Source organism: Leishmania mexicana, chromosome 19 (genome assembly GCF_000234665.1).
Source record: "Leishmania mexicana MHOM/GT/2001/U1103 complete genome, chromosome 19".
In the NCBI taxonomy this organism is placed as follows: domain Eukaryota; phylum Euglenozoa; class Kinetoplastea; order Trypanosomatida; family Trypanosomatidae; genus Leishmania; species Leishmania mexicana.
The window spans coordinates 374,647-402,410 of NC_018323.1; the positions used below are offsets into that span (position 1 = coordinate 374,647).

The following is a 27,764-nucleotide window of genomic DNA, read 5'->3' on the forward strand; positions in this document are numbered from 1 at the left end:
GAAGCGCCGTGTCATCTGCATTCTGTCAAGAAGGCAGTATGCCATTGGAGCAATAGCCACTCTGATAGCCAAAGGAGGCTTTCGCTTCATATTCAGCTAATTCTGCAGTTGAACTCCTTTTCTGTGTCTCACGCCGCTTTCTGTCAACTCTCCTGCCTGCGTCACGGAGCACACTCTTCCGTAAGACTGAAGCGAAGGGAAACATGTGAACCTTTAGTCTGCTATCATGTGTTCTCGATAAAATGAATCCCTATTTGCCATTTCCGCAAGACGCAGCAGCGACTGGCCTGAACTGTGATATTGATAGTGCAAGCAAGAATGCAGCTTTGTGTTTTTTATATTTTGTGCAGTACAGCACAGAAATCAGCAGTGATGTTTGTCGCCTACTGCGCATAAGCAGTACTTTGAATATTCGCAGACTGCTCATTACCAAACTGCTAGTGCATCATCCTCCGAGAGTTTGAGCCCCGCTACTTCTAGCCTCCAAGGCCACATGCAAATCTAGAGTAGCAGAGTGGGCTTACTACGCAGCTGCTGCTGGACCTACCAAGGCCTCTTCTCCCTCACGAGGCTTTGACTTCCTCATATTTTCTATTCTCCTCACTTCTCCTTCCATGCTCATCACTCTGCCAAAAAAGAAATCTCAGCTACAGCATTTTCGTCCTCTACAACCACCAACGCCAAAAACCGGAACCTCTAATTTTGACCAGCGCTACCTTCTCTTTGTGTTTCTCCCTCACGCCCTCCAGTACACCCACCCCACAACACCACCACCGCCGAATCAACTATGTTCCGCTTTGCTGCTCCCAAGTGCCAGGCCGCCGCCGTCGCCGTGTGCGCCGCGCACGTGCGCTACAACAGCGGCAAGAGCCCCACGGACGTGTCGGAGCCGAAGGAAGATTTGAACCGTACAAAGGGTGAGCACGAGACGCCGGTGCGTCTGCCGTTCTGCCTCTGAGCGCGCGCTGACACATACGCGCAGAAACACTCCGCACACCCGCTGCTACCGCGTACGTATGTTCGCCTTTGCGTGGCAAGTGCTCTTGCGAGCGCGTGTGGTGTGCCTGCAGCGCGTGGTGCGCACGGCGTGCATGCCACGCCATCCAACCGCTGCATGAGATTGAACAAACGCGTACACACACGCCGGCAGAGTCGCATGACTCTGCCACGCGCGCCAGCGGCAGATTGTGTGCAAGCGTTGCCAACTCCCACTCCCTCCCTATATGGTGTTCTCTCTTTTTTGTTTTATGTCTCGTCCGCTGAGTCGTACATAACTCGCTTTCTCTCCCACTCCCTCACTCCCTTTTTTTTCGAGTTTTCTTTTTTCACCTTTCTTTTTCGCGCTTTCGCTCCCTGCGGCGCATTACTTGCCTCATGCCTCGACACTCCCCCAGGTACTCTGCGTTTTTTTTCTCGCGACGTGGCTGCGCAGGCTGCGTGTATGTGCGTGCATAGGACTCGCGTTTGCCGCCACTTGCGACCCCACCAAAACGGAACCTTTATAGAAAGATGGAGCAAACAAGTATAAACCACCCGACTGGCCGCCAGGCCAAGCCGCCGCAGGGCAGTGCAGAGCTGAGTCACACGAGCAGGGCTGACACCCCGCCTGCTTTTTCGCGCTTCTCAATGCTGTGTGTAGGCTTCTCCCTCAGCCTCCATGTCTCGGTGGGGTGCACCCGCCCTTTGTACTGTTTCTCCCTTTCTTTTTCCATATTTTTCAGTTCTGTTTAGAGCCTCTCTCTTCTGTCATATCCACACCATGCGCTATCTGTGTGCCTGCACGCTTGTGTTTTAGCTGTTGCTCTAACTTGGCACTATAACTATGAAAACAGGAAAAAGACCCCAAAACGTATGAAAAAGTGCCCCTTCATGGTATGCAATAGCATTTTCTCGTTTCTTGATTTTTTTCTTTTTGCCTTAAGCTTCTGGAAAAAACTTTTTCATCTGACCACGCGGCGTATGCGAGGTGTCCTGTGCATGTGTATGAGCGACTGTGGCGTGTGCTGACGGTGCAGCGCTGGCAGCCACGGACAAGTTCACGCGGGGGTACACAGAGAGAGAGAGACACACCTGCGGCGTAGTCGCTCGCAATACAGCCACCGTAGCCATCGCCGCGTGTCCTCTTTGTTTCTCGCGTTTTGTATGTGATTCTTGCGAATAATTTTATATGCTATGCTTACGCTTGATTGTGCTAGCGTGTGCGGTGGCAAGCGAGGGTGCGGGCTGAAGGGAAGCGTCGCGCGCATTTGTGGAGGTGTGCGCACGGTCTTCGTTCCTTTGTTTGACTGTGTATGCCTGTCATACATCTCACCTTCACTCACCAGCCCGCCAGCTCCCTTCCGCGCTTGCTGTAGTTTGCCGCTCCCGGGCTCTTCAGGAAACAGCACCGCAATATCCCGATATATTCGCTATATATTCTACTTTTTTGTGTGCGTTCTTCAATTCATCTCGTGCTCTCACGTTGGGTTTGAAGCTGAAAAAAAAACTCGGATGCAGACCTGGTGAAGTGCCGTATACACCGCGGCTGTTGGAAGCGTCTGTGCAGCTCTAAGATCCCTCCCGCGCTGTCTCAATGCTATAGCTCTCAGGGTAAGACGCAGTGTGCACGTCATGTGTAGTGGATCTACGCATCTAATACGGTCTGTCTCAAGATGTATGTTGCACTGTATGATGATTCCAGCGCATGCCTGCTCTATTTCGTAGAGCTTGTGCTTCATGCAAGGCTTTTTCACTCCAGCTTACGTCGCTTCTCTGGTGTGCTCTTTTTTCTCGCTCTTGCCTTCTTGTTTACTGGCTTTACTTCTCCACACCTATACGCTGAGGCTACAACGGCTGCATTCTTTCACTGCACCTGTATCACACTCGATGTGCGATCGGAGCATTAAAACTTGCACACACACACGCAGGGACACACTGTCAGGCGCTCAAGCTCTCGAGGGATCTTTCTCCCTAGAGTGTGATACCGTGCTCATACCAGATTCACTGTTTACTCGCTCACGACTCTTTAAGAAGCTAATTACGAGCACCCAGAGCTGCGTGACTGCATACTCGATTTCCTTTTGGGGATTTCTAGCTCTCTCTCTCGTTCACACTTCAGTCGTCTCTTGTGGCATCAATCGCCGGTTGGCGTATCTCTGTTTCCTCTCTTCTGTTGCCGTTTTTTTTTTGGCTCTCCTTTTAGATCTCTCGTGCTCCTTTACTCCTCATAAGCCCGACACTTGTGCGCTTTGTCGTATATATATATATATATATATTGATTCTTCTTTTTCCCCCTTAACTGTAGCTCTCATCTTTCCATCTTACCTCCGTGCATCCAGCCTGTGTTTCTCGGCACCGCCATCTTCACCTCTGCCTCTCGGACTCGCCGCTCAGGTGAACCCAGTGGCATACAGAGGTACACATACCCATACACGAGCACGCCACACTCCCCTCAACCCCCAGACCCATCTCCCCTTCCAAACTGCTTTCACTCTTCTGTAAATCCACCAAACATCCACTCTTCTACACACAAAAAACTCTGTAGACCCTACCCGCACTAAGCCGAGCCATGTTTTCCTCTTGCGCCCGTCGGTTGTGCGCAGCCAGTCCGGCCAGCCGCCTCGGCACCACGAGCGCGGCCGCTGTATCGACAACTCTGACGGCCACCTGCGCCGCCAAGTACATGAGAAACGTAAACCGCGGCAGTCCCACTAGCGGCTTTGCCTGTGGGCTTGCCGCGCCGGTGGGACTGCATCAGCCGCGGCGCTGGTACTTCATGTCCACGGCGGCACCGCGGGCGACGGAGAAGATGTGCATCTACAGCTCGAAGCTGCCGTCGGTGATGGACAAGGTGAGCCGGGAGACGACGCTGTACGGGTACCTGATGCAGCGCATGGCGGCGGCGGACCCGAAGAAAATCGCTGCGGTGCAGGTGGAGACGGGCAAGACGTTCACGTACCCGGAGCTGATGAGGGCGACAGAGCAGGCGGCGAAGGCGCTGTACCAGCATGGCGTGCGGAAGGGCGACGTTGTGTGCATGTGCATGCTGAACACGATCCTCTACGGTCCGCTGGTGTACGGCGCGCTGCGCCTCGGCGCGGTCGCGTCGACGGTGAACGCCGTGGCGACGGCGTCGACGCTGGCGTACCACTTCAAGACGAACGGTGCGAAGGTGGTGCTGGGCATGCACTTCTTTCAGAAGCAGCTGGCGGAGGCCGTGGCGCTGGTAGAGCAGGAGACCGGGCGGAAGGTGCAGGTGCTGTACCCGGAGGAGTTCTTCAAGGCAGATGCTCCCGAGATCCCTGCGGACTACGACGGGCTGGAGGGGGCCACGGCGAACGACACCGTGGCCATCCTCTTCTCGAGCGGCACGACGGGCATGCCGAAGGGTGTGCAGCTGACGAACCGTGCGCTCATTGCGTGCTCGGAGCAGTCCGCCGGGGCGTTCGGCGTTGGCTCGCAGGACACCGCCGTGACCGTTCTTCCGCTGTTTCACGTCTTCGGGTTCACGGTGTGCATGAACTGCATGTTCGCCCACGCCGCGACGCAGGCGGTGATGTCCAAGTACTCGGTCGAGGACTACGTGCGCGCGATTCAGAAGTACAAGGCGACGGTCAACCTCGTTGCCCCGCCGATCCTCATCTCGCTGGTGAAGAACGCGGACAAGGTGAGGCAGCACGACCTGTCGTCGCTCAAGCGCTTCTGCTCGGCGTCGGCGCCGCTTGGAGCGGACGTGGTGGGCGCGGTGGAGCAGCTGATCCCTGGGTGCGCTGTAACCCAGGGCTACGGCATGACGGAGATGGCGCCGACCGTGACGGCGCCGCTGTGGGGCCAACGGTGCACGCCAGGCGCCTGCGGTGTGCTTGTGGCAGACACGGAGCTGCGCATCGTGAAGGTGGACGACAGCCAGCAGAGCGGCGCGGATGCGTCTGCCGGCATCGACGCAGAGGCCGGCGCGGAGGGTGAGGTGTGGGTGCGCGGTCCGCAGATGATGAAGGGCTACTTGCGCGATGAGGACACGGCCGTGTGCATGCAGGACGGCTGGTACCGCACTGGCGACATCGGCAAGATGCTGGAGACCGGCGAGCTCGTCATCACGGACCGGCTGAAGGAGCTGATCAAGTACAAGGGCTTCCAGGTGTCGCCGGCCTCCCTGGAGGCGCTCCTGCTGACGCACCCGTGGGTGAAGGACTGCGTGGTGATTGGCGTGCCGGACCCGCGCGACGTGAGCTTTGAGAACCCGCGCGCGCTCGTCGTGCTGCAGCCCTCTGTGTCCCCAGAGGACGCCGTCCGTGCGTCGGACGAGCTGTACCGCTTCGTGATGATAAGCATGCCCCCGCACAAGCGGCTGCACGGCGGTGTGCGCGTCGTGGACGAGATTCCTCGCAACGCCGCTGGCAAGGTGATGCGGCGTCAGGTGCGCCAGGATGAGGTGGCGCTGCTGAAGGAGCAGAACAGCGATAGAAGTGCATCAGAGACTACCAAGGAAGGTGCCAATACTACCACTGCTGCAGCTGTTTAGTTGCGGAGATGATTCAAGGCGAACAAGCAACAGCCTGTGTGGGTGTCGGTGTGGGCGTCCAAGTCCTAGTGCCCTTCGTTCTACCGTGCATCTTGATCTGCCTCAATGCAAAAGCAGTCTGCCCCTCCCCTTCCCTCGAGCGCCCTCTGCCGATGCTTTTTTTCGCGATGCCCGTGCGTTTGTGTTTCTCTTCCGTTGTCGTTGTTGCATGATGTTTGTTGTTTTACCTCTGTCTGTGGTTTGGGGCTGGAACACGTCCCTGCCATCCTGAGGCCCATTAGCGCTGCTGTTTGTTTTCTTCTCTGCGTCCGATGGTGTACTTGTTACTTCCGTGTCGCGTAACCGGCATCACCACCACCGTGTCGAGTGGCTCACACATGCGTGTGTTGGTACCGCTGCTTGCGACACTACCCTTCTTCCCCACCGCCAACGCCAACTTTTGTACTCTCTCTCCCTTTCTCTCTCCTCGCTTGCCTTTATACCTCAATAATCGAGCTGCCGATGGTGCGTCACCCTCCTTGTTGTTTCGTCGCTGGTTTCGTAGAGCGCCTGCTGTTCCATTTTCAACCTCGGTGTATGTATGTGTATGCGCATGTGCATGTGTGTGTGTGTCTCTCTAGTGCTGGAGTGGATGACACGGCACTTTCCGTTTTCTCTCTGTCCCTCGGATGGTGCTCGCTGAGTTCAAAGAACGAAGAAGTCGGTGCCTGTGTGTCTGGATCCCCCTCCTCCCCCTCCCCTCTCTGTTTGTCTGTGTGTATGCCTGAGGCTGTCTGCATACCAACATCATCGCTTGACCTTCTGTCTCTCTCTCTCCCACCCCCCACCGTGGCCTTGCGCTGTCTGTCTTGCTGCTTTATACGCTCGTCCAAAACGAAACATTATTTTGGCGTTGTTGTCTCCCCCGTTCTCTTTTTTCCCCGTTTCTTTTTATTTTTCGTTTCCTGGTTGACGCCCTCTCCCACCTCGCCCCCTCTCCTCAAGGCAATGTGCTTGTGTGCGTGCGTGTGTAAATATATATATATACATGTGTATGTGGAGTTACATCGAGCGGTGTAAGGGGTCTTGCTTCTCTTTTCCACTGTCCTCTGTCAGCCCCAGTCCCCAGCCCCAGTCTCCCATGGGTACCCATGAACCCTTAAAGTGTTCGGCCGGCTTTTTTGTCTTTCAGACCCCCCCCTACCTCCCCATCAAGGTGCCGTTCTCTCTCTTTGGTGTATTCCATCTCGCTCTCGCTTTTTCTTTTCGTTGTTCTCCCACCGTCTCCCTGTTTGCGTCGCGGCGTTGACAATGAATGTATTTAGTGTGACGTCCGTCTGCATGTCTCTGCCTTCCTGCAACCAAGGCGTGGGGGGGGGTGCAACCACGGACTACAGTGGCTGTATGATGGGATGAAGGAGAGGGACGAGAAAACGAAGATGGGAAAAGGAGAACGCCGTGTTGCGTCGCGACCGAACGACGTCTGATGAGCTGTCTCCGTTGACGAGCAGCTCTCTTCTTTTGGGTGCTACATCCCCCCCCCCTTAAGTGAGCGGGGATGCACGCAATGGCTGTTGTGATCGCACATCCCACGCGCTTTTCCAGACCCGCACGACAAGCGTGTCGGTCGACAGTATAAGAGGCAAGGAAAGAGAATGCCAATTGGTGCCTTTTTATATATAATACGAAAGAGCCCTCCTGTCCCGCTGCGAGGGGGAGGGGGGTGACGTAAGGACGTTTCTCGTTCGTTTCGTTTGACCCTTGTCGGCAGCCGCGCAGTACCTGGCGTTGGCCGCTGTCTTTAGTTCTGTTCCTCCCTCTTCGTAGGAGAGGCCGCAATCATGTCGTTGCATCGTACACCTCACGGCCCACCCTCGTTCTCCCGCTTCCTCACCTTCCTCCTCTTTTTGTTGTTTTCATCACCTATCCAACGGCCCCATCCCGCCACCACTAACACGCCGTTTCAACTCGCTGGCGGCATTATCACCATCGCCGTGCCTCCCCCCTCCCTCTCTCCTCTTCTTGTTTCGTTCAACCCCCTATCACCGCGTGGAACGGCACCCACGCATCGCCATCGTGAACGACGAAAGAGGAGAAAAAGTCCACACGGCCTTCTCCCTCCACTCATATACGCATCTTCCCAACGTGACGGGTACAACGAAAGGCAACGAACGAATCCTCCCCCTTAGTCCGGGAAAACGCAAAGAGCGGCAGCCAACGCTACAAGGGCAACAGCGACACTAATAAGAAGTCCAGCGTTATCCAGTATATCGAGTTGCACGTCCACATCGGTTACGCCGCTTCGTTTTTTCGTTTCGTTGGCGTTGTGTCACCATCTCTCACGGTCGCTCTCCCCCTCCCTCTTCGTTACACACACACACACACACACGCGTACACGTACACACAATACGCGCACAAATCTCCCCCCTCCCCCTCCCCTTTACTTCTCGCTGCTTCACCGTCTTTGCTGCCGCTGGATGAAAAAAAAGAACAAGAAAGAAAGTCGCTGTTTGGATTACCGGCGTGCTACCGTCTTGGGCAGTCCCCCTTTTTCTCTGTCTCTGCTGTGTTTTGTTTGTTTGTTTGTTTCTGTTCGCTGTGCGCCCCGTTCACCCAAGTCCGTGCATCGCGACGGCACTTCACGCCCTGACAGCTAAAACAGACGTAGAACGGGCCCCTCGACAAACTCGGTCCCTTCCCCCCCCCCCTCCTCCTCCCCTCTTCCACCACCAAGACCTTTCCCCGCGCAACCATTGCTTGTTTTCTTTCCCTTTGTTGTCGTCGGATCCTGCCGCGTGTGTCTGCTTCGCCCCCTCCTCCCCCCTCCCATCTCCCTTTATTTCACCTTCGCTGTGTCACCCGCTTACCCCCACCCCACCCCCTTCTCTGGTGTGCGAGTGGCGTGTGGTGTGTGGCGTGTCTCCCACGAACCTCTTTTTACTAGGATGATATTTTGCTCTTGTCCTCCCCACCTCCAGCTCCACCACGGTCTCCTTCCTCGTCGCTCAACACCCCTTTCATCTTCATCCGCCGTGGTCTACCTTTCCTGCTTGCCCCCTGCTCGTGCCTCGCTGACTTTGTAACGCGTGGTCGCTCGAGGACATTGGGACAACTCCTCTGCACCCTAGGCCTATCCCTGTGATCTGAGTGGCTCGCCAAAGAGTCTGGCTCTTCTTCCCAGCCCCACCCCCTCGCCCGCCATCTACGCGTACACGCCAATGCTCCGAAACAGAGCGGGTCGCCTCAACGGAACCGGCGTTTGTTTCCTTGTCTGTCGATCAGCCACATCCTATGCCCACAGCTATCGTTCTGCCATGCACACACTTCCCCTTATCGGTCGCGGCAGTTCCACTAGCGGCTTTGCCTGTGGGCTTGCCGCGCCGGTGGGACTGCATCAGCCGCGGCGCTGGTACTTCATGTCCACGGCGGCACCGCGGGCGACGGAGAAGATGCGCATCTACAGCTCGAAGCTGCCGTCGGTGATGGACAAGGTGAGCCGGGAGACGACGCTGTACGGGTACCTGATGCAGCGCATGGCGGCGGCGGACCCGAAGAAAATCGCTGCGGTGCAGGTGGAGACGGGCAAGACGTTCACGTACCCGGAGCTGATGAGGGCGACGGAGCAGGCGGCGAAGGCGCTGTACCAGCATGGCGTGCGGAGGGGGGACGTTGTGTGCATGTGCATGCTGAACACGATCCTCTACGGTCCGCTGGTGTACGGCGCGCTGCGCCTCGGCGCGGTCGCGTCGACGGTGAACGCCGTGGCGACGGCGTCGACGCTGGCGTACCACTTCAAGACGAACGGTGCGAAGGTGGTGCTGGGCATGCACTTCTTTCAGAAGCAGCTGGCGGAGGCCGTGGCGCTGGTAGAGCAGGAGACCGGGCGGAAGGTGCAGGTGCTGTACCCGGAGGAGTTCTTCAAGGCAGATGCTCCCGAGATCCCTGCGGACTACGACGGGCTGGAGGGGGCCACGGCGAACGACACCGTGGCCATCCTCTTCTCGAGCGGCACGACGGGCATGCCGAAGGGTGTGCAGCTGACGAACCGTGCGCTCATTGCGTGCTCGGAGCAGTCCGCCGGGGCGTTCGGCGTTGGCTCGCAGGACACCGCCGTGACCGTTCTTCCGCTGTTTCACGTCTTCGGGTTCACGGTGTGCATGAACTGCATGTTCGCCCACGCCGCGACGCAGGCGGTGATGTCCAAGTACTCGGTCGAGGACTACGTGCGCGCGATTCAGAAGTACAAGGCGACGGTCAACCTCGTTGCCCCGCCGATCCTCATCTCGCTGGTGAAGAACGCGGACAAGGTGAGGCAGCACGACCTGTCGTCGCTCAAGCGCTTCTGCTCGGCGTCGGCGCCGCTTGGAGCGGACGTGGTGGGCGCGGTGGAGCAGCTGATCCCTGGGTGCGCTGTAACCCAGGGCTACGGCATGACGGAGATGGCGCCGACCGTGACGGCGCCGCTGTGGGGCCAACGGTGCACGCCAGGCGCCTGCGGTGTGCTTGTGGCAGACACGGAGCTGCGCATCGTGAAGGTGGACGACAGCCAGCAGAGCGGCACAGACAAGTCTGCCGGCATCGACGCAGAGGCCGGCGCGGAGGGTGAGGTGTGGGTGCGTGGTCCGCAGATGATGAAGGGCTACTTGCGCGATGAGGACACGGCCGTGTGCATGGAGAACGGCTGGTACCGCACTGGCGACATCGGCAAGATGCTGGAGACCGGCGAGCTCGTCATCACGGACCGGCTGAAGGAGCTGATCAAGTACAAGGGCTTCCAGGTGTCGCCGGCCTCCCTGGAGGCGCTCCTGCTGACGCACCCGTGGGTGAAGGACTGCGTGGTGATTGGCGTGCCGGACCCGCGCGACGTGAGCTTTGAGAACCCGCGCGCGCTCGTCGTGCTGCAGCCCTCTGTGTCCCCAGAGGACGCCGTCCGTGCGTCGGACGAGCTGTACCGCTTCGTGATGATAAGCATGCCCCCGCACAAGCGGCTGCACGGCGGTGTGCGCGTCGTGGACGAGATTCCTCGCAACGCCGCTGGCAAGGTGATGCGGCGTCAGGTGCGCCAGGATGAGGTGGCGCTGCTGAAGGAGCAGAACAGCGTTAGCTCTGAGAACAAGTGAAAGAATGAGTAGAGTGGGGACGGGTGCCGAAGGGATGACGAGAGGGAGTTGTGCAGGTGCGCCCGTGTGGCAGAGGTGCTGGAGTGGTGGCAGAACGGATAATAGTGCTAGTAGCTGTATTCGTCGGTGGGGGCAGGGAGAGGGTGAGCGAAAGCGACTGTTTTGTCGCTGGTTCTGCATAGAGGAAAGGCGAAGGGAATCGCGCACACAGCGCTATCGCGTAGAACAGGACTGACCTGCTCGCTTATCGTCACCGCAACATGTGGTCTGGACCACCGCATAGCTTTCGTGTAGACCGAATGAGTTTGCATGCGGAACATGGAACTCTGCGTCTACGTTTATTTCTATTTCTCTTGCTCTGTCTCACTTTCTCGACCGTGCAAGCCCCCTGCCACCCCCTTTGCGTGTCTGTGCAGAGGTGTGTCTCTCGGTGAGCTGCTGCCGCGCCGCTAACGATCTTCACTGCCGTATTGTTCTTGTATGGACGACGCCTTAGTTTTTCATCGTTCTCTGACGTGGTTTTCTTCTTTCTTCTCGTCTCTGTCTTGACTGCTTCTCCGCTCGCCCCGCTATCGCTGCTCTTCCTGTGCGTGTCCTTACTTTCCTTTCAGAAATCACTTGCATTGCCCTGATGAGGCGGGCCACCTCCGCGTGGCACCACACTTCGAGTGCCCGCTCTGTATGGGGAGGCCAAGCAACCGGCAGCCGGGCCCTCGGGTATGGAGAGCGGGCTCTTGGTGTCGGCGGGCAGGGCTGGGTCAGCGCTGTGCCGCAGAGACCTACGGCCATGACCGCGTTCGTATCAGTGCGCTGCGAGCCGTGTCGACTGTTCCACGAAGATGCGCATCCGTCCCCCCCCCGTGTTGTCTCGGCTTTGGCTGCGTTGCGGTGGTGCTGAGCGTAATCCCGGACCAATCCTGCGCTGTGTGCTGCCGTGGCCTTGCGCTGGACTGACCGACACCGAACGGTAGTGGCTGGACCCGGCTCCTTGGTGAACCCTCGATACAGGCCTGCATTCTGCGAGAGAGGGCATGTCAGCACGGCAGGTCTGGCACGGGATTTGGTCTCGCGTGTTATCAGCGTGCCGGTGCAGCAGGAGAAAAGCGCGACTCTCGGAGGGAAAGGGCACATAAAGAGGCACTCAGACACAACAACACAAATGCGCAACGTGCGAAGCGCAGCGCGCGCTCTGTGCATCAGCGGCAGGGGATGTTCTTCTTTTGCCCAGCACGACGTCAGTGATTTCTCGATCTCGACCTCTCTGTTTTACCTCCTCCTCCTCCTCCCCTTTTCTTTTCCACTCTCAAGGCTGTACTGTCCGCTGTAGCACACGGCCACAGGCACACAGCCTACTTCCTTATTCTGATGGTGTGCGTGTACAAATGCACATACATATAGATGCATGTAGAGAGTGTGTGTGTGTGTGTCGTGTGCAGGTCTGTCGACGAAGGGGGGGGGGACACGAGGCCGCATGTCGCCTCTCTTCCCCTCCCCCTCTTCTTAGCTCTTGCACCGAGCAAGGGATGATGCGATGCAACTCCCGGCACTGGGGAAAAGGGAAAACACGAATCAGACGATCGGGCCGTTTCGTCGAGGTGGTCTCCGGAGAGCTGACGTGTTAGGCTTCATCGGGAGAGGCGACTGGGAGGGGGCCACACGCATGCGTCCCCCTTCCGTCCCCCTTCTTTCAACGTGCTGTTCCTCCTACTTCTGGCTTTTTTTTCTCGTTGTCGACGTCGTCTCTCTTCCCTCCTCAGTGCAAATACGTGTCGCCCTCGTGTGTCGGGGGAGGGGGGCCTCCGGCAACCACGCACGGGTGAAGAGGTGCGTGTGGGGCGTATTAGCTTTCTTTGCCTCCCTCTTACGTTAGGGAGGATGTCAGCTGGTGTTTGCTATCTTGTCTGTGCGATCAACTCCATCCCGCCCCGACCAGTCACCCCCCTCCACCGTAGTCTCTGCCGACGGGCAAGAGGCATGATGGATCTGGGAAGGGGTGGACCTGAAACTTTCGTGGAAGTCATAGAAAGGATAAGCATCAATGCTGTACGAGCGAAGTGCAGAGGTCAGCGACCTGGCCTACCTGGCGACGTCAGACGTGTTTGTGACATCGCCCTTGACCAGGTGGAGAATATAGGATGGTACTCCTCAACGGAATAACTCCACTCCTCGCTCGCCATCTCGCTCTGATCGCACACGAGCGAGGGCAGCAACTGCACATGCATGCATGTGTCACGGTGAAGGTGCTGCCACGGACAGCGAACACTGAAGACGAACCCCAGCGGCGCCCACCCCTCTCTTCCTCCGAAGTCAGCAGGTGCATCCACGAGTCCCTGCGGAAACGAAAATTTGTTATTTTTTTCCGCTCTGTTCGCTCTTCTTCCGCTGTACACTCTCCTCTCGGGGACATAACGGCGCGACGAGAGATCGCGGGACGGGCGATTGAGCTGCTCTACTTGCTTTCACACACTCTCTCCCTGCTGCAACGGCTATCTGTGTTACCTTTGCCAGTTGCACTTCCAGCCTCCACTTCCTCCCAGAATGGGCCCCAGTGGACCTCATGAAGCCCTTCTCTCGTTAGTTTCACTGTCTGTGCTCTCTGAGTAAGTCCCCCGGCTCATCCGACCCCCTTCGCGTCTCCACGCAGTGGGGCAGGAAACTAGAGGGATGGACGGCACGGGATTCTCGTCCGTGCACACAAACACAGGCAGACACGTGCATCTATACTCGTGTATAAGAAACGCGCTCTATGCCAACCTGTATGGCCCTCGATGTGTAAGCGGCACGACCGCACACACCGCCCCAGACGTCGCATCGATGAAGACAGTTACACTGACGCACTAGCACTGTCGGTGTAACTCTCTCGCTTGTCCTCTTCCATCTCCCTCGCCCCCTCTCGCACCCTGGCGAAGGAAAAGGCGTATGCGCATATGTGTAAATCTGTGTGTCTTCGTCAGTGGGAAGCCCTCCCCCCCCCATCCATCCATCCATCCATGGCGACATGCCCCGACGTCCTCCACTCCCCCTCTCCCCTTCTGCATCTTCCCACACCTGCCCTTCACCCTTTCACCTGTTTTGTGTTTCTGGTTCTCCTGTCGTGTGACTATCCGACTCCCCATCTCCACACGCACACACGCACACACACTTCCGAGCCCACTGCATCCCTCCTCCTCCCCTCTCTCGCAAGATTAGCTGCATTGTGCGACGTTTCCTTTCCCACACACACGCACAAAACTCTCCCTCCCTCCCTCCCTCCCTCCCTCCCTCGCTTGGCTGCTCATTGCATTTCGCGTGGCTTCTTTTTCCGTTTGCGCCCATCAAGTGACCTCCTCTCTCCTCTCCCGTCGTCTGCGCTCGTTCTGTGAGGCGGACAGCCTACGGACGGATATACAAAAAAAAAAAAATCGCTCTGCCCCCCTCCTCCTCCTCCTCCTCCTCCCCCCCCCCTTATAGCTTTCCCCTGCTTCGGACGCACCTGACAGACCGAAAAAAAAAAAGTCTTCTCCTCGTCTTTCTTTTCCGTGTACCTTATTAAACGAGTCCAAGACAACGTTCACAGCAAAGAACGACAGACACGCGCACAGGCACAGAGTCGCAGAGGACGCCTACGTCAACTGGACGGTGACACCACGCTCTCTTATCCCTCCGTCTATCTCACCGCACCACCACCACCGCCACCGCCATCCCCCGTCTCTCGCGTCCAAACTTTTTTTTCTTGGTTGTTTGTTGTTGGAGCGTGCGTTCAGCCGTTCGGCCATCCGACATCGGTTTGTGCCGTGTGCTCGTGTGTTCGACGTGACTTCCTCCCTTCCTCCCCTTGCCGTTCTTTGTTTCTCTCCGCTTTCTTGTATCTCCTCCCCCTTCCCCCCCCCTCCGCCTCTGCTTGCCATCGACTTGTTCTGCCTACACGTTTCCGAACGCCAATACATATATATATATATTCATAACGAAGAAAAACGGGCGAGCCTGTGACTCGATCCATCCTTTCCTTTCCTTTTTTTTGAACGCCTCACTCTGCTTCGTCCTTGTTTCGTTGTTGCTCGTTGTTGTTCCCTGCCTCGCTCTCTCGCTTGCTCTGTGTGTGCGTGTGTGTGTACGGCCCCTCCCACCCTCTCCCCCTCCCGCTACCGCAATTCGACGTTGCTTATTGCTTACGAAGTTTCCTCGCTATTTCTTCTCGGTTCCGAATTGCTCTTACCCTTTGACCAGCCCCCCCCCCTCCTCCTCCACCCCACCCCACCCCACCCCCTTTCCTCCCCCTGTCTCTCTCTCTCTCGGAGTCCCTGCATTACATACAGGCACGCACACGACCACCAACCGAGACGCACTTCATCAAGCGAGCCCACCACCACCCCCACACACACACACACACTCGACACGCGAGCGAAACCCCAATCGCTCTTCTTCATCGCTGCATCTTTTTTTTTCTCCTTTCGCTACCAACACGCTTTTTCTTGCTGTTTTCGTCGTTGTCGTTCGCGTGTTGCCTCGGGCCATTCCCTCGCCCTCTCTCGTGCCACCACCACCCCCATCCTCCTCCCCATCCTCCTCCCCTCCCCTCCCCCCCCCATCCTTCTCCCTTCTCCCTGTCTCTTTGTCGACTCGCCTTTCTCAGTGCTGGTGTGTGTGTGTGTGTGTGTGTGGCCCCTCTGCCCAGATTCACGGATAAGGCCACGGCGTCGCGCCATCACAGCACAGCGGCAACGGGAACAAAGCTGTGTCTCGTATTCTCCTGCACCCATACATACACTGCCAGCATGCTCCGCAATACGACTCGGTGGGCGAGCGTCCTCGGTGCGCAGCGCTGCGGCAGAGGGGTTGCTTGCCGTAGCAGCACCCTGCTTGCTGGTGGAGGCGTAGCCCTTAAAGCACCGCGCGCGTTGACGGTGCCGTTGTTCTCGCATGCCCTGACGCCGTTCTTGAGACCCGTCGCGACAGCCATGGCACTGACGCACCAGGCCCGCTTTGCTTCCACAACGTCGACCCCCTCCGCCACCGCCACAGCCACGTCGGCTGCCGCAGATGCAGGAGCGCGTATCTATAAGTCACGGCTTCCCTCAGTGATGGACAGGGTGAACATGGAGAGGACCCTCTACGAGTACCTCATGAAGCGCATAAAAGCGAAGGACCCGAAGAAAATTGCCGCCGTGCAGGCAGAGAACGGCAAGGAGCTGACCTACTCCAAGGTCATACAAGCCACCGACTGGTGCGCGCGTGCGCTGTACCATCACGCCAAGGTCCGCAAGGGCGATGTGGTGTGCATGTGCATGCTCAACACTATCATCTACGGCCCTGTGGTGTACGGTGCGTTGCGCCTCGGCGCCCTCATCGCCCCGGTGAACGCCATCGCGGAGCCGTCGCTGCTCGCATACTTCATGACAGAGAGCAACGCCACGGTCATTCTCGGCATGCGTTACTTCCGCAAGCAGCTTGAGGAAGCCGTCGCCATTGTGGAGAAGGACACGGGCAGGAAGGTGGCCATCCACTACCCGGAGGATTTCTTCAAGAGGTGGTACATCTGGCCTGTGCCGCGCAGCTACGATGGGCTGAAGGGCGCCACCCTCGATGATACCGTCGCCATCCCCTTCTCCAGCGGCACGGGCGGCTTGTCTAAGGGTGTGAAGCTGTCGAATCGGGCACTCATCGCCAACACGGAGCAGCTGGGGGCGGCCTTCGAGTTCTCGCCGGACGACGCCGGCATCACGATCCTGCCATTCTTCCACATCTACGGCTTTACTGCCTGTCTCAATGCCGGCTACGCCCACGGCGTGATGCAGATCGTCATGTACAAGTATACCGTCGAGGACTACCTAAAGGCGTCCGAGAAGTACAAGGCGACGGTCAACCTCGTTGCCCCGCCGATCCTCATCTCGTTGCTCAAGAACTCGGACAAGGTGAAGCAGCACGACCTGTCGTCGCTCAAGCGCTTCTGCTGCGGGGCAGCCCCGCTCGGCCCCGAGACGGTGGAGGCGATAGAGAAGATGCTGCCCAACGTGTCCGTTACGCAGGCCTACGGCATGACGGAGATGGCGCCGGCCGTGACGGTGCCCAATGGACTGAAGCACAAGGTGCCAGGCGCCTGCGGTGTGCTTGTGGCAGACACGGAGCTGCGCATCGTGAAGGTGGACGACAGCCAGCAGAGCGGCACAGACAAGTCTGCCGGCATCGACGCAGAGGCCGGCGCGGAGGGTGAGGTGTGGGTGCGCGGTCCGCAGATGATGAAGGGCTACTTGCGCGATGAGGACACGGCCGTGTGCATGCAGGACGGCTGGTACCGCACTGGCGACATTGGCAAGTTCGACGCTGAGGCCGGCGAGCTCGTCATCACGGACCGGCTGAAGGAGCTGATCAAGTACAAGGGCTTCCAGGTGTCGCCGGCCTCCCTGGAGGCGCTCCTGCTGACGCACCCGTGGGTGAAGGACTGCGTGGTGATTGGCGTGCCGGACCCGCGCGACGTGAGCTTTGAGAACCCGCGTGCGCTCGTATCTCTCCAACCGTCAGTGTCTCCCAAAGACGCCGTCCGTGCGTCGGACGAGCTGTACCGCTTCGTCATGTCGCGCATGCCCCCGCACAAGCGGCTGCACGGCGGTGTGCGCATTGTCAGTGAAGTGCCGCGCAACTTGTCTGGCAAGCTGCTGCGTCGGCAGGCCCGCAAGGATGAGGCGGAGCTGATCAAGGCACAGATGGAGAAGGCGAGCGCGGCCAAGGAGACGTCAGCGAAGGAGGCGGCGAATGCGTCCGCCTGAGATTGATGGAACAGAGAGACAGACAAAGGGCTCCCAACAAGTTCCATGACAAGTATGAGCTCTCGCTTTCTGTGTATGTGAATGTGCGTGCGTGTGTGTCTGTGGGGAGGGGGGAGGGAGGCAATTGGCGAAATCAGGGCCACTCCACCACCTCCTCCTCCTCGCCCCCCCCCTCCCCCTCTTCCTTTTCATTTTGGGCGGCACGTCTCATCACAGCTCACTTGTCTCCGCTGGGCTGTCACAACACACACACACACACACACACGCGTGCCTGTTGTATAGTGTACTGCTCTCCTCCCCCTTCTCTCTATTCTGAGTGTTTTTTGTTTATATAGTTGTTTAGCACGTTGTGCTCGATGTTTTTTTTTTAGGGGAAGGAGGAGCGGGGGGGGGGCGTAGTAGCCGTTAGTGTATATATCCCCGCCCCCTCCCCCCCCCTCGTCCGGGAAGAAGACCATTGCATGTCATGACGCGCGTGCGTGCTTCCGTCTTCTCGTACTCTCTTACATTTCTTTCTTTATGCTGGATGTCTTCCTTCAACCTGTGATAATCTCCTACCTCTCTCGTAGAGTCGAGCCCCGCCCTCTTCATGGCAGCGCCCACCCTACCCCACCCCACCCCCACACACGCACACACGCAGCCTCCCGTTTTGTTCGTTTTCATCTTAGGGCGCCGTGCCACTAATACATCGCCCCCTTACTTTGGGAGTGATCTCCCTTTATCTCTTGCTATACACTCTTGTACCCCTCCCGCGGGCTCACACATGCGCATACGCCTCTCCCCTCCCCTCCCCTCCTCCATTTCTGCTGGCCGTGTGTGTGTGTGTGTGTGTGTGCCTTGTGAAACAAATCGCGCGCTCCCTCTGTCTCTAACATGTGCGCATCCCCCCCCCCCCCCACCCACCCACCCACCCAAATCTTTCTCGGGCGTTCGACTCTTTTCCTTTCTCCTTCAGCTTCCCCCTCGCCACCCTCACACCTCCTGCCCGCCTACGAGCCCACCCGCAGCGAGCTCGTGCACAGACCCACTCACACGCCTGCGTGCAGAAGACGGCGTCCGCAATCCGCGTGCGCCGGATGGGCATCTGTGTCCGTTCCTGTGTGCCATTCTCTACCCCCTTCCCCCCTCCCTCCTTGTTCTTTCACTTGATTTTTTTGTATCTTCACTGTCTTTTCTGTGAATCCCTGATGAGGCGGGCCACCTCCGCGTGGCACCACACTTCGAGTGCCCGCTCTGTATGGGGAGGCCAAGCAACCGGCAGCCGGGCCCTCGGGTATGGAGAGCGGGCTCTTGGTGTCGGCGGGCAGGGCTGGGTCAGCGCTGTGCCGCAGAGACCTACGGCCATGACCGCGTTCGTATCAGTGCGCTGCGAGCCGTGTCGACTGTTCCACGAAGATGCGCATCCGCCCCCCCCCCCGTGTTGTCTCGGCTTTGGCTGCGTTGCGGTGGTGCTGAGCGTAATCCCGGACCAATCCTGCGCTGTGTGCTGCCGTGGCCTTGCGCTGGACTGACCGACACCGAACGGTGGTGGGCGGATCGGGTTCCACGACATAGCCGTGGTGCATCAGAGGCAGGTGAGTTGTGGGGTTGTGTATGTGTCTGTTTCCTAACATGTTCGTGGTTGAATGGCCGCGTTCAGCAGAAGGCCTCGCTTAGCTCTTTATGCACCTGTCGTCTTCGACTCCGATGCGCATACAAGGCGCGCGCGTCGACAAAACCCCTTCCGAAGAAAAAAGGAAGGGGGGAGCATGTGCGATGGGACGTAGTGAATGGGACGAACGTCGGAACGGCGATGCATGCGTTGCAGTCATCCTGAAGAGAAGGCGCGCTCATCTTCGGGTGTGTGTGTGTGTGGCAGCGGTCGTGCGCGTGCAAGCGCAGCACGACTTGTGTAGCCCATGAAGACACTCCCCTGTCCCTCGCCTGAAGTTTTGTTTAGCTTCAGGCACGCACATTGTTTCCCTTCGTGGCCGGAACGGAAGAGGGGTCAACATGCGCAATGCCTCCTGCATACTCTCTTGTCGGACCTCCCTGTGTGTGTGTGTGTGTGCGTGCGTCATCAACTCTCCACACCTTCTCCTGTCGTGCTCATCATGTCACACGCGCACAACTGCGCACGATGCTGCCGTTCTCGTCACACTAGCGTTCTTGGTCTTCTTTAGAAGCACCATCGCTAACTACTGCCTCGGCATCCCTCGCCGGTCCTTCTGCCCACCCCTTCCTCCCGCTTTCGGCATTTTTTCTCGTGAGCTAAGCTTGTCAAACGAACAGAGCGGGCTCCCCCACCCCGGCATCATCTGTAGCCGCCAAGAAGCCGCCACCATCCTCCTCCCGCCTTACCTATCCTCTTGCCCGCGTCAAGCAAGCTTAGCAGATAAACGCCTTCAGTGCAGCAACTCAAAGGGGGGCTCATGGGTGGCACACGTGGGCTGCCCCGCTGACTCGGCAGGTGGGTAATGCGGCGTCTGCTGTGGGGCTCAACCGATTCCCCATGGCAACCCGCGTGGCGGCACCATCTATGCATCCACTTCCGGCATTCATCAGTTGGGTAGCTTGGAGCAGCGAGGATGCCGCGTCGGTGTGTTCACTGACAGTGTTCATCCCTGCCTCTCGTGTGCACCGTGGGATGCATGGGCAGGTGCGGGGGCCTCTGCTTGAAATGGGTAGCTTTGCGTCTTTCCTTTTTTTTACTCACTCGCCTCCGCCCCGCTGCCTCTCTGTCGCTCTCGGTCTCTGCACCATCGCCCTCACCTACTTGCTCAACACACAACCCCCACCCCTACCCCCTCCCTCCGTCTTTGCCCCGCGCACCGTTCAAACTGCGCGCGTACGTGCCTCCTCCCCGCCCACCCCACCCTTTGTATGGATGTTGACCGCATGGGCGAAAGCTTCCTGTCGATGAATGACGTCCCCCACTCGTCTAACCGGCACATCGCTTCATACCAACGCGCACGCTATATTCACCCAACAACAACAACAGCACAAAAGACAGCGAAAGAAGTCGCCGCACCGACAAGGATGGCCTCTGTTGTGGTTGTGTCCGCATCGTATGACAAGCAGATACGGCTCTGGGACGCTACCTCGGGTCGCACTGTCAAGAGCTTTCTCTTCCAGGACTCGCAGATCAACAGCCTTTTTTTGCTGCCCGATACGGGCTATCTAGCAGTGGCGGGCTTTGGGGCTCTGCGGCTGTATGACCTCGGCACCTTCCTGCACAGCGGCGGGGGCGCGGGAACTGTCAGTGGCGCAGGCACCGGTTCCAGCAGCAGCAGCAGCAGCACAAACCAGGCCCCGCCGGTCTACTCCTCTTTCGAGAGCCAGAGCTCGATGAACTTCACGAGTCTAGCAGCAGTGCCCCTAGTGCACAACTACTGCAACGATGAGCAAAGCAGCACCGTGTCCGGCTCGTCGCGTCAGTTGACGGACTCCGCAGCGTCGACGATCCTAAACGATCAGCTGCTCAACACCGTCGCCATGGTGGAGACAGCTGCGCTGCTGGGCAGCGCGCCGGGTCGCGAGGCCGCCTTCCTCCTTATCGCAACGAGTGAAGACGGGCACATCCGCTTCTTCGATACCCAATCCGCCGTAACACTGCGGATGCTGAAGGACATTGCAACGGGTGCCGCCATCACCTGCAGTGCTGTGTCCCCAGACCGTCGCTATCTGCTGACGGGGAACCAAATGGGCCAGGTGTCCATGTGGCACCTCCCCTCCGTCGTCGCCAGTGTCGCACTGGAGATGAAGGGTCTCGCGCACCACAAAAGTGCCGCGGCAAGCAAAATCTCGGATCCCAGTCAAATCACCGCGCCGGACGGAGCAGGCACCAAGGCAGGGGAGGCGCAAACCGCCAAGGCTGCAGCGGCGGCCACCGCAGAGGAGGAGCGTGCAAAGGCGTTTGGTCGCGCGCCACTGCAGGACATCAACTTCGCCAACGACTACAGCGCCATCCGCAGCATTGCGATAGAGCCTCTTGGCAGGTGGGCGGCCGTGGCGACCAACGCTGGCAAAGTGCACTTTATCCGACTCGCCCGCGACGCCTCGGTGCACGGAAGTAAGGCGACCACAGCCTCCGGCAGAAGTGCGATGCAGCCCTCGATCATCGGCGTTGCCACCAGCAACGACCTGCCGCTCACCCCGACGGGTCCGCAGGACCCGCACGCCATGAGCCTCTCCGGCTCTTTGCAGCCATCGCCCTATAAGAGCCCCGGGAAAATGTCGGCTTCCGAGAACGCCTCTGGTGTGCCACCGCTGCGGCTGACACTGACGGGAAGTGTCAGCTCCTGCGGCGAGGGCGGGGCAACCAATAACAGCTACCACGGCCCACGTGAGACCATCTACCGCTCCGCCCTGGTGGTGAACGAACTCAGCTCAAACGCGCAGCGCACCTCGGACATGAGTGTGGATGGCATCGGCGTTGAGCTAACGAACACGCGCAGCACCCCCAGCGGCGACCCCTCGCACCTGAACAGCATGGGCGCTGTTCTCCTGGACCACGCCGAGCAGCAGCAAAACTCAAACAAAAGTCGCAGCAACTGCCCCGGTGGACACGCCCCCGCCGCGCAAGACGCGCAGCACGACCAGCTGGCGCAGCCATCGGCCGCGATGAAGCTCGCTGAGCAGCTCGAGATGGAGGTGTTCGACACGATTCAGGCGCATTACAAGTACATCCTGCGCGTGCTCATTTCGCCCAACGCGGAGCTTCTTGTGACGTGCAGTGCCGACTACTCGGTCGGTCGGTTCTTGGTGCCGGCCGCCCTGCGGATCTCGTCTTCAGCGGCGACCTCCAGCACCAGCCCAAACGCCGGCTCGAAGTCTGCTGCACTGGTAGCGGAGAACGCGCCTGCACAGCCCGCCTCAACGCGCCCGGGTGGCACTCACAACAGCGACGAGGGCGCAGGGGAGAGAGAGAAGGTCGAGGAGGCTGAAGCGCGCAACAGCACACCTATGCCTAGTTTTGCGCCCACGCAGGCGCTGGCACCGACCACAGGGTCCCACACTGGTAGCGGCGGTGACGAGCAGGTGCAGGTGCAGGTGCAGCAGTCGCATCAGCAGGGCGGCACGACGGACTCAAAGACGGACAGCAGCTCTCCGAACGAGGCCGAGACGGCCGCTACTGCCGCTGGCGATACCAACAACGCCACCGCTCGCGACGCGGCTGCCTCTGGTCCTCTTATCCACTCCCTCGACGGCATCACCAGCCCCGGCGTAGGTGACGGCGTAAGCGACGAGTCGCCGCAGCCACGCATGGAGTTCCAGCCCCTCAAGCCGCTCACCGGACACAACCGCTGGGTCTGGGACGGCGTCTTCAGCGACTGCAGCAATTTCCTTTTCACAGCGAGCAGCGACAACACCCTACGCATGTGGAACGGGCTCATGACGGAGCGCCCGCAGTCTTTCAGCTTTGTTGGGCACACCAAGCCCGTCGTGGCGGTGCTGCTATGCTACGACAAGCGACGCATGAGCATTGGATAGCGCACACGCTCCCCTCTGAAACGGAAAGGGGCACAGAAAACGAGTCACGGTACATGATGTGAAGTGGCGGGTATGCATCACCGTGGTGACAACGGCATCGGCCCTACGAGTATGTGTGGGGGGAGGGGGGAGGGTGCGTCCTGCTTTTTTTTCGGTGACATCTGAATGTGCTTCTTTGCGAGGAAGGGGGGCAACGGGGGGGTGGGGGGGTGGATGAGGAGGAGACGACGTCGTCGCCATCGCGTGCATCCTCTCATCTCCCGCCCTACCTCTCCTCGAGCGGGTGTGTGGACCTTTAGAGCCCTCCAACACAAGTCAACGGAAACCCCCTTCACCGCCCCCCCCCTCCCAAAAAAGAAATAAACAACGTTTCTTCCTGCTGTTGTGGTGATGGCATTGGTGTTGACCCCGTGGTCTTTTGCAACGCAAGAGTCCCCCTGCAGATGGCTAGGCGTGAAAGAGGGGGGAGGGGGTGGCTAGCAGGCCCAGTTAGCGTGTGCCGGGGTGAGGTGGGGAGAAGAGCAGGGCAATGGCCATGGGAGAGGGGGAGAGGCGGGCGCCTTAGCGCGTTGACTTGTGTCTTGGGTTGCCAGGGCGCGGCCCTGTCCTGTTGTCTTCGTCGCTGCTCGGACGTTGTTGCTGCTTGCGACGCGGCATGCGGCGTTTGGTGAAGCACTACCGGCGGAACTGAGCACTGCGTTTCTCTCTTCTCTCATCTCCACTCACCACCGCCGCTCACTCCATGGCGCGTGATCCGGGGTGCTTGAGGGAGTTCAGCATCGCCTTTCCTTTGCTGCGTGAGGTGGTGATGTGTGTCGTGCCCTTACGTGGGTTTGCATGGTGCCTATGCTGTTGTCCCACTTGGACTAGACAGGGTTGCCCTTTCGTTTCTTGTTTGTTTGTTTTTCTTGTATGTGAGCGTGCGTGTCGTTGCTTCTTCGGCCGACGGTGCCTCAGACCCACCCAACCCCCTCTCTTGCGGAGTGCGCTGTGCGCTGCGTTGCTTGTGTATGTGATGGATGCGCCGAAGGTTTTGTTGTTCGGCACCCGTGGAGGGAAAACCGCATGGCACACTAGGGACGGAGGAGGGGAAGGGGGAGGGAAAAGGGGCGACGGCGGCGGCGGTGGCGGCGGACGGTCGATCGTGTGCGGGTGCTGTCCTCTTGCTGGTCTGTGCGTATGTTGAACGAGACAGAAAACGTTTTTTTTTCTTCTTCCCTTTACGCCGAGTCTCCCCGTGGCCCGTTTTTCCGGAATGGATGTCACTGAGAAGACAAGATGGCCGGCGGTCGCATCACGTGAGGGAGGGAGAGGAAGGGAGGGGGCGGCTCCGCCGGTGTGGCGAAGTGGCGACGGCGTGTAGAAGGGGGAGGAGGGGGGGGGGCGGTTTACCCTCCTCATGAGCGACGCCGGCTGCGGACTGCCTCCGCGTTTCGAGTGCCTGCGTCCGAAGAAACAACGTAGCAACTAAAAAGGGTGTGGGGACAAGCGTGTGTGCACCAGTGCGCACGTGCGTCGCCCCGCGCTGTTTGCCTGGTCCCTCATCCTCCCCCCACCCCACCCCCCACACACACGCATACACGCCTCTCTCTCGTTCCTCACGGCAGCCTATGGATGGCTGCGGCTCCAGTGGACATCACCCCTTCGCCCCTCCTGCTCTTCTCTGTCTCTCGCTGTAATTATCTGTGGTTGTGAGGGGGGTCTCTTCCAGGCGTGCAACCCCCCCCCTGCCCACACACACGCACAAACGCACAGATACATGCACACACTGTAACCCCTCACTCGCACCCGCTCCGAGCAGCGTCATTCAAACCTCTTTGATACGTCATACGGCGTGTGGAGAGAATCGTTTGCCGACGTCATTCACGCCTTCGGCTCACTGGAGCCGTCATGCACGCACCGACTGCGGTGGCACACATGTGGTGCACGCCCTCTGTCAGCGCACTTCGTCTGCGTCGGTGCCTCAGTGCTTCGGCGGTGGCGGCATCGCTCTCCTCAGTGCTACGGGTGGCTCAGCGCCACGTCACGGGCACCACTGGCTCTTTCAACGGTAAAGACGGCGAGAACAGTACTACGAAGGATCACGCGGACGGCAAGGGGGGCCCTGCGCCTCCTTCTGTGACTACAACGGCTACAGGCAGCGCTGCCAACCACGGCTTTCACGGTTGGAAGCGCTTCGACTCGTGCACCAGCGGCCACCACGATGTAGGCGCTGCTACGAGCCCGCGTAGCTCACCGCCGTCACCAGCGTCGTCTCCGTCCGCCTTCTCCCCAAGCCAAGATGCGGTCTCCATCGTCGATGGCAAGACGCGCGACAACGAAGCTCATCGACGCGCAACATCGGCGCGGCTCACGGACATGTTCGCCGACAGCGCGCGGCACTCGCGATGGATGCAGGAGCAGCTTCAGCAGTCACGCGGAAGCTCGGAGTACGCGGAAGAGACGGCGGCGCCACGGATGGTGCGCTCTCCCCACAGCACCGCGAACGCCAACCAACGTGGTTACGCCGTTGACGAAGACGAAAATGGCAGTGCCGTGTCGGGCGCGGCAGATGCGACGGCACCCACAGCGCTGTCGGCCACCGCAGATGCCGACGTGTTGGAGCAAGAGTTGCTGGACGACAACTTCCTGTACTACCCGCCGCTGACAGTCATCGGCGAAGCGGGAGCTGCTGAGGCGACGCACGCTCTCCCGGGTGGCGAACCGGAGAGGTACGTCCCTGGCCAGCAGGTCATTCCGCCCGGCATGACGCGCTACCGGGTCGATGTGCAGTATCAAGGCAGTGATTTTGACGGGTGGTACAAGTCTGTGCAACGGACGAGAAACGGCAAGAATGGTGCATCAGCTGGCAGCACCGCTACTGCTGCGGCAGACTACGGCGCCGGCTCTCGCCACTTCGCCAAGGTCGTGCTGGAGGAGGCGCTAGCTGTCGCGCTGGACGTGCCGACGGTGAGCATCGTTGCCGCTGTCATTCCAGAGACGGGCGTGTCGGTGCGCCGCCTGACGTGCCATGTAGACGTGCCGAGCGAGGTGGAGCTGCAACCACGCACCATCCTGCAGCGCACGACACTGTGGCTGCATCAGCGTCGACAGCCGCTTGCCGTTCTCAGCTGTCACCCATGCCGTAACCAGGATTTCCATGCCCGACACAACGGAGTGCGGCGGGTGTACTGCTACCGCATTCTAAACCGCATTGCACCTCCCCTGTTTGACGCAGGGTTGCAGTGGCACGTGGACCGCTACCTCGATGTCCCGCGCATGCAGCGCATGGCACGTCTCATGGAAGGGACACACGATTACGGCTTCTTTGCTGACAGCAAGATGGCGAACGCATTGCGGCGCGCTGCTGCCTCTTCTACCGGAAGCGGTCGAGGGGGGCCGGTGGTGTCTTCGGCGTACAGCGCGGAGCATGAGCCACTAACTAGCCACGGCCTGAGGCGTGGCGAGGCGCCAGCGGCGCCGAAGGTGACGGTCGAGCGCGGTCTTTCTCAGCTCGAGCGCGCTGCGGCCTTGCCGACCTTCAACGAGTACGGCCAGCGCGTCATCACGTACCAAGCGAAGCCGCACGAGTACCACAAAGCCCGCACAAACCTCCCGACCATCCGCACACTCGACAAGATTGAAGTGGTGCGGCAGGAGGACGAGATTCTCATCTGGTTTGTCGGTCAGTCCTTCCTGCGCCATCAGATCCGCAACATGGTGAGCGTGCTCAAAGCAGGCGGGCACGGCCTCTGGGACGATCAGGAGCTCCAGCACGCCTTTCAGAGCGGCTTCGAGGTATCGCGCAAGAAGTTCAAGCGCGAGCGCCTATCTCCAGCACCTGTTCATGGCCTCACGCTGTGGGACGTCGAGTACCCCGCGCAGCACCGGTCAGACTTTGTACCCTACGTAGATGCGGGACCTTACGAGCCCGTGGACGTCTCGACGCAGCACTAGCGGTGACGCGACGACTGAAGGCAATGCAACAGGGTGTGAAGGACGGAGGGAGGCCGAGCATGGTGCTTCGCCTGTGTGCGAAGATGTCGACATGGTGATGGGAGACGGGGAGAGAACAGAGAGGGCTTTCGCAGATACGAAGGCGAGCGGGAGGTGAGGGGTGCTCTCTCGTCTTGCACTGCAGCTCCTCCTCCCCCCCCCCGCCCCACCCCCTCTCCTGGCCCCTATTCGTGCTTGATATAGGTCTGGCTGATCACGCATGCATGCATGCGTGTGTGTGTGTGTGCTTCCACAGAGGTGTTAAACCCCTAAGGCTAACAGAAACATGAGCAACAAGGGCAAGTCATGTGCGCGACGCGATCGGCCTTCCCTCCCTCCCCCCACTCTGCTTCTCGTATCGAGCGCTGCAGGCGTGCTTGGCGATCAGGGTCTACGAAAGCTAAGAGAGAGAAAGCGCAGGAGCTGCAACGCGCAGAGGCAGCGGTACCGACGCGCCTCTCGGTTTGCCTCCGCGGGTGACGTGTTTGGTCATGGGCGCTTGGGAGAGACGGGGAGGAACAAGGAGAAGACGGAGGCTTCGCATGCAAGCTCCCGTTGCCGCGCCCTCTCCACACAATACCACCACCGCCCCTGCCCCCCTCCCTCCCTTTCTCCTGGTGTCCTTCGCTGCGGCGCCCCTCTCGCCCTCGGGCTGCTTCGGATGCGTTTACTCTACCTGGGTGCGTGCTTTTACCCCTCCTCCTGTCACTGCCACCTCCACGTCCTTCCTTTGACACACACACACTCCCCCTCCCTCTCAGCGTGGTATCATCCAGCACGCAAGCTCTCACACACATACGTATATACGCAACTCACAGAGCAGAGCCCGCCCCGCCCCGCCTCGCCCCCCTTCTCCTCCTCCTCTCTCCCAACGCTTTGTTTCCCGTCCGTTGTTGTCGAGCTATATATATATATATATACATGTATATGTGTAGTGCGTGCTGCCTTTCTCAACCCTTTCGTTGTCGCTCTGCT

The 27,764-nt window shown here is 59.3% G+C and overlaps 5 protein-coding genes across 5 annotated transcripts; all 5 read left to right on the forward strand.

Moving 5' to 3' along the window:
• Nucleotides 1-3,547: 3,547 nt before the first annotated feature.
• On the forward strand, nucleotides 3,548-5,500 carry LMXM_19_0985 (4-coumarate:coa ligase-like protein; the record flags this gene model as incomplete). Its single annotated transcript, XM_003874225.1, has 1 exon — nucleotides 3,548-5,500. The coding sequence occupies one exon, from the start codon at nucleotides 3,548-3,550 to the stop codon at nucleotides 5,498-5,500; it is 1,953 nt and encodes a 650-aa protein (XP_003874274.1).
• Nucleotides 5,501-8,697: 3,197 nt separating this feature from the next.
• LMXM_19_0995 (4-coumarate:coa ligase-like protein) lies at nucleotides 8,698-10,599 on the forward strand (the record flags this gene model as incomplete). The annotated part of the gene is made up of 1 exon (XM_003874226.1): nucleotides 8,698-10,599. The coding sequence occupies one exon, from the start codon at nucleotides 8,698-8,700 to the stop codon at nucleotides 10,597-10,599; it is 1,902 nt and encodes a 633-aa protein (XP_003874275.1).
• A 4,754-nt stretch (nucleotides 10,600-15,353) lies between these two features.
• On the forward strand, nucleotides 15,354-17,342 carry LMXM_19_1005 (4-coumarate:coa ligase-like protein; the record flags this gene model as incomplete). Its single annotated transcript, XM_003874227.1, has 1 exon — nucleotides 15,354-17,342. One exon carries the CDS (start codon nucleotides 15,354-15,356, stop codon nucleotides 17,340-17,342), a length of 1,989 nt encoding a protein of 662 aa, XP_003874276.1.
• A 2,862-nt stretch (nucleotides 17,343-20,204) lies between these two features.
• LMXM_19_1010 (conserved hypothetical protein) lies at nucleotides 20,205-22,814 on the forward strand (the record flags this gene model as incomplete). Its single annotated transcript, XM_003874228.1, has 1 exon — nucleotides 20,205-22,814. One exon carries the CDS (start codon nucleotides 20,205-20,207, stop codon nucleotides 22,812-22,814), a length of 2,610 nt encoding a protein of 869 aa, XP_003874277.1.
• Nucleotides 22,815-25,172: 2,358 nt separating this feature from the next.
• LMXM_19_1020 (tRNA pseudouridine synthase A-like protein) lies at nucleotides 25,173-26,750 on the forward strand (the record flags this gene model as incomplete). Its single annotated transcript, XM_003874229.1, has 1 exon — nucleotides 25,173-26,750. The coding sequence occupies one exon, from the start codon at nucleotides 25,173-25,175 to the stop codon at nucleotides 26,748-26,750; it is 1,578 nt and encodes a 525-aa protein (XP_003874278.1).
• Between the last annotated feature and the right edge of the window lie 1,014 nt (nucleotides 26,751-27,764).